Below are 12662 nucleotides of genomic sequence, written 5' to 3' on the forward strand. Positions count from 1 at the left end.
ACAGGCATTTGCTTTATTCAGGTCCAAAAGGTTTGGAGCTGACACCTGGATTCCGAGACAAAAATAAGTGATGGTGCGGCCCCCTGTCCCTCCCTGTCCCCAGGCTCATCCTGGACCTGGGCCTGGGACTGAGCCCAGGACCAAGGCCACCCTGGGGAAGCATGTCCTCAGAGACCTCTGCCCACATTCCCTCCCATCTCCCTGTAGCCTGCTCTCACCTCACCCCCACCTGTGAACTGAGCCACACGGAGGGGCTAACACCCACCATGACACTTCTTACTTGCATTGTAACTGGGGATAGGGTCTTACCCTAAATCATGCATTCTCAACGGGGGCAACGTTGCCCCAGAGGGGATGAAAATTGGTCCAGGGTGGAGAGGGCACTGACAACCTTAGATATTCCAGTGGTTTCTGACCCTCCAAAGGACCACAGAACATAAACAGATATATAGTACAACTGTGTAAGGAAGAAGTAAAATGATCTCTATTTGCAGATGACCTAATCTTGTATATAGAAAATCCTAAGGAATCACAGTACTAAAATTTCACTGGGGGAGTCATGACTAGGAAAAAATTTGTCTAAAAAGGCTCCTTAGGGGGGCAGTAATGGGCAAAAAAGTTGGAGAAGCACTGTCCTTAAAGAAAAAAATAGAATTAGGATAAGTTCAAATTCTGGGACACTGGGACCAGAAGGTTGGGGTGTGAGTTTTCTGGGCCCTGCATCATGTGAGATCAACAGACCAGGAGGGCACAGGAAGGAGAGAGTGGAAAACCACCCCCCACCCCCCCAAATGCATGGCAACGCATCGGGCAGTGTGGGCCACAGAGGGCTCCAGTGTAGACACAGTCTCCCTGTGGGGCAAATCCCAACTCTGCCACATTCAAGTTTAATGACCTGGAGCAAGGTACTCCGCCTTCCTGCCCTAACCCTCACCCCACGTCCTGGATAGAACGAGGATGATGATGTAACCGCACAGGGTGTCTGGGGAGACTAAATGAGGTTAGCTGTGCTGAATGAGAAAAGAGTGTCCAGCATGTAGTTATCTTTCAGTCGTGTTAGCTGGGAGCTTTATTCACCTGGTTGTCCAGGAGGCTTTCACACCTGGATGGGATGGGTCATTGTGCTCTCTCCAGGGTTCAGTGAGCTCAGGTGGAACCCCTGCTGGATGCTTCTAGAAGAGGATGGGGAGGGAGTCTGACTACACTTGAGGCTCTGTATTAGGGGGTCCTCCTCAGAAGTTCCTGCCCATCTGTCCACAGTTTCATGGACTTTTCTGTTGCTCAAGTGACACCTGTATCTTGAAGAGTGACTCTAACTCCATTCTTTTTTTTTTTTTTAAATATATATTTTGGCCATGCCACGAAGCTTGCAGGATCTCAGTTAGTTCCCCGACCAGGGATTGAACCCAGGCCACAGCAGTGATGGCACCGAATCCTAACCATTAGGCCACCAGGGAACTCCCTATCTAACTCCATTCCTAATTAAATTCCTAACTCAATTCCTAACCTTAATGACCAAATATGACCCTAAATTTGATATAACCCCAAATCTTAACCTTAGGCCTCACCCCGACTCCTAACCCCACCCCATCTTATTCCGGTTCTAATGTGGGCCCTAACCTTAGCTCTAATCCTCACTCTAATGCCCCTGGTAACCCAGTATTTCCCAAAATTAAGTCCCCCACTTCCACAGTCACAAGTTTTGCTATACCTGTGTTCCTTCTGAGCTTGTAGTTACTTCATATTTATCTTTAAATTAGACCTGTAAAGAATCCCATTTTAGCATCATTCTGAGCAACCATGTTCCAGAAATCACGGTGTTGAGAGGCTGGCTATATTTTTTCTAATAGATGTTAAAATAAATACAAAGCGGTTAACACGTTAAAAATGTTTCTCCATGCACTAAAGATATTTCCCACACCACCGGAAGTATGCGCGGCACTTTGGAAAAGACTGCTGCAACCCAGAGCCTTTATCTGACACCACACCCCTCGCCATCCGCGGGGAGCAGCAGCCTCGACACCAGGCCCTGTGGGGCTGCAGCGCCCTCTGCTGGTGAGTCTGGGAGCTGCTCTAGCTCAGCTCCCCTTCCATCTGGGCAGGATCCACAAGGTGCGACTCTCTCTGACTTGACATTTGATATCACTAGCTGTGTAGTTCCCTTAATTGTGAGGACTGAAGAGAGGTGAGAAAGGACCCCTTCCTCTAGGTATAGGGCAGCCGGGGTGTGAGGTGGAGACAAGCCTAAGGTCAGAGGAGGTGGAGGTGGGGGGGGGCGGGGCCTGCGGGAGGTGCAGGGTGAAAGGTCAACTCTGAATTATGGAGAATTGTCAAGGTTGGCACTAGGGGTCAGAGTGAGTCTAGGGTAGGAACAAGGGTGGAGGTGGGGCTGGCCAGGGCTGGATGAGGGGAGGGTGCAGGGTGGGGGAACAGCAGGGCCAAGCACTGGAGCAGCGGCTGAGTTTTGTGCAGTTAAAAGGAAGAGCAAGGTTGAGGTTAAAGCAGATTTTCAAGTGACTTTCCTGGGGGTGTCACTGAGCTCTTGGGCCTCAAAAAGGGGCCTGAGAGTAGGGGAGGGCTGGGAAGGGCTGAGCTGGGCTGCCACAGGAAAGCTGTTGTCTGCTCCAGGTCTGTGTGGCTGAAACCTCCCATCTGGGTGTTTTTGGGACACAAAGCCACCTACTGCTCAACCACTCCAAGGTAGACTCCCCTGCTCTCCTTCCTGGCTCCCTGGGACCCAGGACCCCCCCGCCCCACTAAGTTGTCTGCTCCATGCCAGATCTTGTTCTTTATTCCCTTGAAGACAAGCCGAAGTCCTTTGTTGGCTAAGATCCAATATCTGTTTACTTTTCTATAACTTAGAAAGCAATAAGACTGTCATCTTTGTTGTCAGTAAAATAAGATCTTACATTTGTGTGGTTCTTCATACATTAAAAGGCTACTTTCACAAACATTTTCTCATTGGTTCACACAAGATCCTATGAGGTAAAAACAACCCATATTATACCATTTTACGGAATCAGAGCCTAAGCATCAACGAGTTTGATGTACCAGACTAGAGTCAGAGGCAACTAAGTGAGGATTGAAACTCAGTGTCCTGACTTCTAGCCCGGCAAGCTTGTGGTTAGTTGACATGGATAAACCTGAGATAGAATTCAAAGATGAAGCACAGGAGACATATTTGGATTTGCAATTAGAGACTAAAACTCCAGGACTGGAATTTGGGCACCTGGGACAGGTAGGTGGGGCTAAGGGTAGTGGCACTGCTCAAATCACATTACCTGGCTCGTCACCCAGGCCATGGGGGTGCTAATTCCTACACTGCCTGTGCCAGGGGAATCCCTGCAGGCACTAATGAGAACTCCATCTGTGACATCCAGGGTACAGGATTATCCAGCAGGGGGCAGAGGTAAAGTTCCTACAGACCCTGGTCTCTGGCCCCTGACTCCCTCTAGGGGGTAATTCTTGAAGCTGGTGCTTCTTTCCCTCCAGGTGGCTCCCCGCTTTGCAGATGATCCCAGACAGGCCCACCCTGGTCTGCCCACTTGGAATGGGGGCTCTTATCCTTGAGGCCCATACCTGAGCAACAAGGGGCGCTCAGCTCTGCTAAGTCCTGAAAGACCCCCCCCCCCACAAAGAACAGCTATGCCAGCAAGTGCCCCCTTCACCAGGCAAGAGGCTGCTCAGTGGCTCCTGGGGTGGGCTGAGCAGAGTTTGTGATTGGTGCATCAGGCTTTGACGATTCGCATCTTTATTGGAGGCTGTGACAGTGGAGAGAGGGCAGAACAGCCCTTTGCTGTAAAACCTGTGATCAACTCCATCTGAAGGTAAAAAGCATTGTGAGGCTGGGCTTGGAGCTGGCAATCAGCAGGCTCAGTCCCGAGGTGGGGCTGAGGGGAAGATGCTGTGAGGAGTGGCCCAAGCGCTGCCTTGCTGCTGCCAAGATGGTCATCACAGCCAGACTGAGGCTCCAGCCCCCTCCTCCCCTCACCCACCAGCCTGTTTTACTGAGCTTCAGAGCCAGCGCCTACTTTAAATCGGAATCTTATTTGAAATGCATCAGAGTTCACTGTTAGAGCCAGCACTCTCAACGTGGCGGCACGTTCCTATGTGATCCCTCAGTGGGTCTTCAGGGCCCCCGCTGGATGGGGGCAGGGGTGTGGGTGCAAAGCCTTCACCCACGTGAAAGCTGAGGCCATGGAGGCATCCTAGTATCAGGGGGCCAAGGAAGAGGGATGGGAGAGGGGCAGAGGGGAAGGGACAGTGGTTCTGCTAGTCAGACGAGACTGGCCTGACCTGCCTGTGTTCTGCTGCTGACCTGTAGTGTGACCACAAGGTTGGGGACCTTAGCTTAGGGCTGGGACCAAGGGTTCAAGAATGAAAAACTCCTTGACCACTGCCTCCGAGGCCTGCTGTCCATTCCTAAAACCCCAGAATGGCAGAGCTGGATGCGAGCTCTAGGACCATGCTGGCTAACCAGCCCATTTTATAGGTGGAGACGTGGGGGCTCAGGAAGGGGCCCTTCCCTGGGTTCCGCTCAATGCACACAGTCAGGGCCAGGGCCAGGACCTTCTCTGCTGTTCCACACTGCTTCTCCCTGGAGGAGCAGTCTATCAGAGCAATGGTTCTGAAACTTGGCAGGCATCAGAATTGTCTGGAGAATGCACTAAAGCAGCTTGCTGGGAGATTCCAATGCTGCGGGTCCCTGGAGTCCACTGAAAGCGGCGCTGGGTTGGAGGACACACCTCAGGAGGGCTGGGGGCCGGGGGCAGTGCAGAGGGCGTGAAGGGCAAAGCCTCGACTAAGGGGAGGCATCTGTGTGGGCAGGAGGAGGGAAGCAGGCTTGGAAGGGTCACAGTCTGGAAGCACGGACAGGCGTAGAGCAGCAGCCCCTGTCTCTGCTGAGAGGAGGCCCTTTGTGGGTGAAAATACTCCGGAGGGGAGGTGAACAGAGCTGGCCTCCGGGCAGGCAAAAGCTAGGAGAACCCAAATCCCTAAGGGGTGGTTTGGTTTGAAAGGCACTTTGGTACCCGTGGGACCGCTGGTGTTGCAGGCAGTGTCTGTGGGTGCTGTCAGCAGGTCCCCCCTCGGGCCATGGCCAGGGGTCAGGGAGGAGTGGCAAGGACACCCTTGGGAGTGGGAATCGGGTGGCTGGGGCAATACGGGGGCCACTTCGAGAGCCCAGCGGCCAGGCCTTCTCCACCAGGGACCTCCCTGGTTCTGGCACCTGGAGGAGAGGGGCCAGGGGTCTGGTGAGCTAACTTACCCGTGCTCCCAGGGCCGCACAGGGATCTGTGCGGTGGCTGCTTGGCAGGTGGCTGCTTGGCCTTGGAACCTTCTCTGTGGGCTTTATAGAGAAGAGGAATTTGGTCCCAGAGAAGGAAACTGATTCTGGACCAAATGACAAAGGAGAACTGGGGACCAGGACCTGGGAATGCTGTGATGGGCGGGGCCTGGCTCAGGGACCCCATCCCTCTCTGTCCCCAGAAGAGTTTGAGCCAGTCATCCCTTCCTCTCAGCTCTGCTGGGAAGCCCTTTCTGCCAAGCTGTGGCCAGCCAGAGGGGTAGCAATGCCTTCTGCCCCTGCTGAGGCCGGCCCTTCCAGCAGACCTTCGAAGTAGGTGCCCAGAGCCTGCAGGTTGAGTGCAGGCTGGCTTGCGGGCAACGAGGGGGTCTGTAGGCTCAGGAAGCGGTTGTACTTCCTCAGGCCCCCCTGCGGATCACGGCGGTGTGCGGTCAGCAGCTCCTTGAAGTTGACCATGTGCAGGGCCAGCAGGCGGGCCTCAGCCCGGGGCAGGACAGCCGCCCGCACCAGGGGCTGCAGGGACGCAAAGCACTGCAGGCTGCTGAAGGAGTGGACGTGCGGGGCCAGCTGGGGGCCCGGGGACACCTCGAGGAGGCGGCACAGGTCGCGCATGGTCAGCACGGCTGCCAGGGCACTGCGCTCACTCATGTTTCTCGCCAGGTAGGTCTTGGCCAGACTCTTGAGTTTGAAGCTGCTGGCCCCGGGCACGCACTCCCGGATGAGGGGCAGGGCGGCCAGGAAGCCTGAGATGGCGTTCTGGAACTCCCCCAGCTTGTTCATGTTCTCCAGGGCCTGGAAGAAGTAGGGGAGGCCGGGCCCCCACAGCTTATAGCAGGCCAGGATGGGCCGGCGCATGCTGCCCAGGAAGCACAGGAAGTGCTGCAGCCCCACCTCCAGGGAGACGGCCTTGGAGTAGATGTTGAAGGCCTCGGGCTGGATGATCACGCGGAATTGGCTTTCCTGGTTCACGGCCGCCAGCTGGCTAATATTCTGGGCTGGGCAGGAGAGAAGGGCAGCGTGAGGCCCCAAGGGCACCGCGGGGCACCACCGGGAGCAGGGGGTCCTCTAGGGCTGCCGACCCCCCCCCATCCAGAGACCCCACCTTGGGGCCTGCTGGCAGGAAACAAACATCAGCCTCAAATGCATCTCTGACCCTGGCTCTGATGGGGACGGGGCTCAGAAGGGGAGGCGGGGCTGCCCTCCACACCCCCTTGCTCCCCTGCTGGAGTCCAGCTCCCTCCTGCCCTGCCACCTTGCCGAGTTCACCAAACGCTTCCACCCCAGGTCCCTCCTGTCTGTCTTCTGCCAGCCTCCACCCACCTGCACTCGAGACCCCTCACTGTCTCTGCCTAGCCCTCCGCTCCCTTTCCCCTGGCCTCCAATCCCATCGGTCACATAGCTAAGGCCCTCAGCTGTCAGAGCACTGGGTCAGATAGCACACCTGCCCGGTCCACTCCATGCAGAGCATGGCCCAGAATCTTCCAGTGAGGTCTGCAAACTGCTTCTCTGTCCTATGGAAACACCTGCTGCTTCCGTCTGCCTGGGCTGGCACCACATTGAGTCCAGGCCACAGGACAAGGCCTGGCCTTCTGCAGGGCCAGGGCAAGCACCGTGGAGTTGAGGGAGAAGGGGTCATATTTCTCTGGGACCTTGGCTCTGCTGGCCTCCCTGTGCAGCTACCGTGGAACGAATTGGCCTTGTATTCAGAAATGTGCAGTCATGGCCTAAGGCTGTGCTTGGATTGCTGGTCTCACAGCAGCAGACTTTCACATCGTGTTTCTGTTTAGAAGTGTGTTCCCAGGGCTCCCTAAGATGGGGGTGGGGTGGGCAGGAACCCTGGAGGCTCTTGCCTTAAGCCTTTAGGCACTGGTCAAAGCAGACGTCCTTATTCAAAGAACCAAGTTCAAATACCTGGGAGGCCCAGTGCTCTGCCCACTCTCTGGCTGCAGCCATCGGCCAGAGCTCAGGGCTCTCCCGGACTCGCAGATGGCTTTGAGGTCTGCACTTAGCCTGGGAACTCAGGGACTAAGCTAGAAAGGGGTGGGGGGTGGCCGTTGGAGAACCCACTTTCATTGTCAATCTTGAGGTCAAAGAAAACCAGGGGCCTGTCTTCTGCTTGGGAGTCCTCCAGGTTCTCGTCCAGGACCCCGAGGGAACTGGGGCCCTCCAGCTGGAGGTCACTGGACTCGCTGCTGCTGTCGGCCAGCTCTCGGGAGGACTGCAACACAGAAAAACCAACAGGTCAGGGGTCTGCGTGGGGCGAGAGGGAGCGCGGTGGCAACGTGAGCCCGTGCCCGTGAGCAGGCGTGCATGAGTGTGGCAGGGGGGACTCAAGCACGTGGGTATGGTGGGGGCATCTGTGTGCACCTGAGGGAGGGCATGTTACTGGGAAAGGGAAGATGGGTCTCCAAGCGAGCACATGAATGGATGTGAACGTGCATGTGTGAGGGTTGTGCGTGTGAACCAGGGCATGTGCGTTAGTGTGTGAGTAGGATGAGATCACGTGGGCAAGTGTGAGTGTGCGTGAAAAATGTGTGGGAATGAGTGCAAATATCGTGTGTGTGTGCATCTGGGTGCGCACGAGGGGTGTGGGACTGTGGACCTGTGTTGACACAAGTGTGTGTGAAAGTGTGATACTGTGTGGGTGAGTGTGCGCACGGGCGAGCAGGGCTGGGCGTGGAGGATCAGGGAAGGTGCCAGTGCCGAGGCTGGCAGGGCCCGACGTGTCTGCTCCTGACTTCGTCTCTCTGAGCAGACTCAGAACAAACATCATAAACCTGGGACGGGGAAGGAGGCTCATCTCGAACCTCAGGTGTTTCTCTGGAAGGGGCAAGGTGCCTGGCTTTTCCTGTCCCCCAAGCGAGCTGAGGTCCCAGTGTCCTGCACAAAGGAGAGGGGAGGGCTGCTGGGCCTCTGGGACGCCAGCCACATCTAGGGGGACACACAGAGCCTGGCTGTGAGAACAGTGGAGAGAAGGCTCCCCAGGTTTGGCGTCCAGGAGATGGTGCTTGGGGAAGCCGGAGGCCAGGCCTCCTCCAAGGCTGGCACCTGAGGGTCTGTTCTCTCCCGCACCAAGGCAAGAACACTGTTGAAAGGCCTTGGGGGTGGGGAAGAGCTCTGGCTATAAGAGTTTAAACCCCGGGGTTGGGGCTAAAGAGAGAGGTGGAGTCTTTCGTAATGTAGAGTTAATTGCTTATCATTTGCACACCTGCCAAAGCCAGACGTTCAGTCTTTGGTGGCCTGCTCAGAACCTCCTGTGAATGCCACCTGTGGACACTAATCAGACACCGGGAGGGACATGGCCAATGTCACAGGGCCGGCTGGGGGCACTGCTGGGACAGAGTCCAGAGCAGGCCTCGATCTTTCCCCCTTAGGGACTGTCCCTGGTGGCTGATCGAGTCGGCCTCACCTGGGGCCATCTGAGGCCTCCCTGAACTCTGGCCTCTGGCTAACATCCCTGGTCTGGGGCAGAATTAGCATACTTTCTTAAGCCTTTCCACCCTCCAGGTGAAACATTTGTTTTACCAAAACATCAGCCAAGAGCAAAGTCTTTACTAATCACAATTAAAATGTGCTTCCTGAGAGGGGCTGATCTGTATTTGCCTTTCATAGCCCTACCCCAGGCTCACCAACTTCCTCCTAGTCACTGATAGAAACAGACATTCACTATGAGTCCATCTAGAGCTGGTTTTGCTTACAGCAGCCTGTGAGTTCTGGGACTTTATACCTGAGGCCCTAATTTGACAAAAGATATGCCTTGCATATCTGTATTCTCGATTTGGCCATACATCCATTTGGCCTGTCTTGCTCTGAGTCTCTGTCTCGCTGTCATGGCTCCCTTGCCTCCCTATAAGGAGCCTTCTCCAGGAGTCTTCCTTAAAGTTGCTAGCCTGTAGACAGGAGACGCTGCCTTCTTCCCCCATGGGAGAATCAAGTTGTTTTCTATCTCCAATCTTCCAGTGCCTGTTCTGATCACAAGGCAGGGGTGCTCTCACACTTGGGCTGGTGGAAAGAGCTGGACTCCCCTTTCTATGGCCTCCCCTGGGCTTCAGCTGAAGAGCTGTCCCCTTGGCCGAGTCCTCTCTGCCACCCACCGACACAGTACGCTGGGCTTTTCCTTCTTCCTTCTTCTCTTTGCTCCAAACTGCAGAAGCCCTTGCAGTGGCCCAGGGTGCTTCCATCTGTCTTCTGGTACTGTCTCTTCAGGCTGTAGGGCCAGAGTCTTCTCTTCAGATATTCTCTTCCAAGGGTTGAGTTCCCTGGCAAGCAGTACAGCTGCATCCTTGCGCTAACTCCCCCATCTTTATACCAGGGTCATTTATGATAGCCATGAGAACCTCATTTTTAAAGAGCCTCCCATGGTCCTGGGGTCATTTTCTCTTTTATAGTCATGGAAATATCCTTCATCCTGAACTCATTGAAGACCTGCTGGCTCCCTTAATAAAAGGACACCCCTTTCCGCTGAGTTGTCAGGGGAGGGAGGGCTGAATCTTCCAGCCGTGACTCCTCTTCCTCCCAGATTCCTCTTGTCCTTGGGAACTTCCATAAAGTATGGCTACCCCATGGGACTGGTCTTACTGGAATGCCTCCCATTGAACTCCAGCCAGCTGTAAACGCAGTTCCCCCTCCCTGCCTTAAATCCCAGCAGTACAGCTGGGAAGTACTGACACAATTAAGAAAGACTTTTTTAAAGACCCAGAGTTAACAGAATCAGCACGTAGAGGCTCCAGTGCAGGATGTCTTTCTGGCCCTGCTCATTTTCTGCCCCTGTTCCACACCCCGACACTGCCACTTCCCGACCTTATTCCACAATCAGGATAATGGGGAGTGGGGGATAGAGAGGGAGAGTGGCAGAGACCAGAACCCAAGAATCTAGGAGAGGGCCTTTCATTGGAAAAAGCTGAGATTTGCTTGGAAGGGAAAGGAATGGCAACGGAAGGAACTGGAGCGGGGAAGAGACCAGAGCCCATGTGTGAGGACTCAAAGTGAAAAGTGGGATAAGGCTTTGAGGGACCAGGGCGTGGGAGATTATGAGGGCTAGGGTGAAGTGGTGGAGGATTTAAGGAGTGCTGCTGTGAGTTATGAGTTGGATCCCCTGTAATAGTCTTTGAAAGATGTGAGTAAATACTGGACACTTGGTTAATGGACTGTGTTTCTTTGACTGCAAAACTGTGTTCAGACTGAGCCACGTGGGATCTGGGATTTTTTTCGGGATACACAGGCAACTAGGACACACAGGCAATCAGGTTCACGAGCTCTATTTCACTTATCTTCATCACAGTCAACTTAGCAGATCAATCACATCCCAACTCAACACAGCAGGTGTAATGGCCAGTCCAAGGTGCTCATAGGAAGAAGCTGGGTTGACATCACCTTCCAGAAGTCTAGGAGGTTTAGCTGGGAAGATCCAGTATTTCCCCTCTGCACCTGGATCATATCCCAGCAATGTACACCTCACCTCTGCTCAAGGCTGATACGTATACAAATGGGCAGCATTTCTCTGACACAAATGTGCAATTGACTCCCCCAATTTAGTGAGTCTCTACTTTGGTTGTGCATAAGCAGCTTAAAAAAATCTTGATGTCCAGGCTGCACCCCAGACCAAGTCAGTTAGAATCTCTGGGGGTGGGACCCAGGAATCTGTCCTTGGTAAAACCCCCCAAGTGACACCAGTGTACAGCCAGGATTGGCAACCACTGTCCTAATTACTGATTTATTCCACGTTTGGGCATCAGCAAACCAGACAGGAGCCAAACTCTTTGATATTCAACATCCTCACCTGAAGATACCTATCTAGTATCTGACATTAATACTAATCAAGAGTCCCCAGCTCCTGAGGAACTTTCTTAGCACCCGAGCTTAAGCAACAGCTGGGATCAGTGTGGCAAGGCACGCACCGCTGTATTTTGCAGACACAAAACCACAGCTCTTGCAAAGCCTGAAGGCCCCAGAGATACTTCACATGTTATCTGTTAACCTAAACGATCCCATTAGCCAGCCTGTGGCCCCTACTGGCCTCTGCCCACTGCTCTGGCCCCTCTGCAGGCTGCTGCTGCCCATCGGAGGACACGGCTCCCATCTTCTCAGCTGAGCACCTGTTTCTTTTTCTGATACGCACACTCACCAGCATCACGGTCCCTCCCCTGGATCAGCTGCTCCCCACAGGCCTCCCTTCCACTGCCGGTCACCACTGCCACTTCTGCCAGGGGCTGCCCCCTCGGCTAGGCCTCCTCCTGATTCCACTTGGTCCTGCTGCTATCGGGCACTGGGGTGAGTCTTCTGTCTGAAGAGTGGATGAGAGCATCTATCTTTTTCAGCTTCGGATCCGTTAACACGGGGCCCGCAGCAGACATGTGTCTGACCCACCTCATTTTTAAGCACAGTCCTCACTCCAGGTCTCCAGCATCAGACCTGTGTCTCGCCCCTGAACCCCAAGACTACAGCCCCACTGCCTCTCCCAGCAGGAGCGGGGTCTCCTACAGAGCACCCCTGCTGCCCAGGCAGCCTCTCCCCAGCAGCCCTGCCCACCACGCCAGGTCTGTGCCAGAACCGACCCCCCCGACGTCTCGATTCCAGCCACTGACACAGCTGCAGCCCGAGCAGGGGGCCTACACACCCTGGTACACTTGGAAACGCAGCATCTTAGCAGACCAGTATTCTACAACTCTCACACACTGGTAGGTTAGATAAAGGCTGCAGAGGGGAGGACAGGGGAGTCTGGAGCACCCTGCAAATGTTGCCCTGCTCCCTTCCTCCAAGGAACTCTGGGAGCACCAGGGATCTGGAAGGGGGTATGGAAGGTGGGTGAGAGATGCACCTACTTAGGGGGATCTAATTTGTGTTCTTTTTACATTTTTTTTTTCCAACAAGTTTTGGACTCGTGTAATGGTTAATTTGAAAAACTTGTCAGAAGAACCCCTACACAAAGGCAGTGATCCTCTGGCTCTCTTGCCTCCAGACCTGCTCTCCAAAGGTGAGCAGCTGCTTCTAATCGTCTAATTCTTCATAACCTGAAATGTGCTTCTCCTTCCTGAGTTGATCAACCTCAGATATCATCCAGTGGCTCCTTGCTGATAGCTGAGCACTAGACTAACCACCCCTGTCCCACCCCACCCCCAAAATATTGCTGGTTTCAGTGCCTCCACCTGACACTCATGAAGTCTGGCAAGACTAAGGGCGTTCCAATCCATCTCTCTCTCTTTCCTTCCCAGGCTTCTGTCGCTACCCAAGGTTAGTCTTGTTTTAATTTTATCAAGATTATGGGATAGAAAGAAGTGTCCAGATTTCAGAGGAATTTAGAACATGGAAAGACTCAAAAAGTGACTGGCTGTGAGGAATAATAAAAAGCATAGGGGGA

General features: G+C 54.2%; 1 protein-coding gene across 4 annotated transcripts in view; it reads right to left on the minus strand.

Moving 5' to 3' along the window:
• Positions 1 to 2891: 2891 nt before the first annotated feature.
• Positions 2892 to 12662, minus strand: part of PML (PML nuclear body scaffold) — a 43755-nt gene continuing 33984 nt past the window's right edge. For 2 of the 4 annotated variants that reach the window (XM_061180065.1, XM_061180062.1), the window contains 2 exons: positions 7373 to 7523; positions 2892 to 6300 (listed from right to left, as the gene is read on the minus strand). In XM_061180065.1, coding sequence (XP_061036048.1) covers positions 5516 to 6300; positions 7373 to 7523 — 936 coding nt within the window. In that variant the 3' untranslated portion in view covers positions 2892 to 5515. Of the gene's footprint in view, positions 6301 to 7372; positions 7524 to 12662 lie in introns of those variants that run through there. The other 2 variants (XM_061180068.1, XM_061180073.1) reach the window with 2 other exon arrangements.

The sequence above is a fragment of the Eubalaena glacialis genome, chromosome 2, assembly GCF_028564815.1.
Source record: "Eubalaena glacialis isolate mEubGla1 chromosome 2, mEubGla1.1.hap2.+ XY, whole genome shotgun sequence".
In the NCBI taxonomy this organism is placed as follows: domain Eukaryota; kingdom Metazoa; phylum Chordata; class Mammalia; order Artiodactyla; family Balaenidae; genus Eubalaena; species Eubalaena glacialis.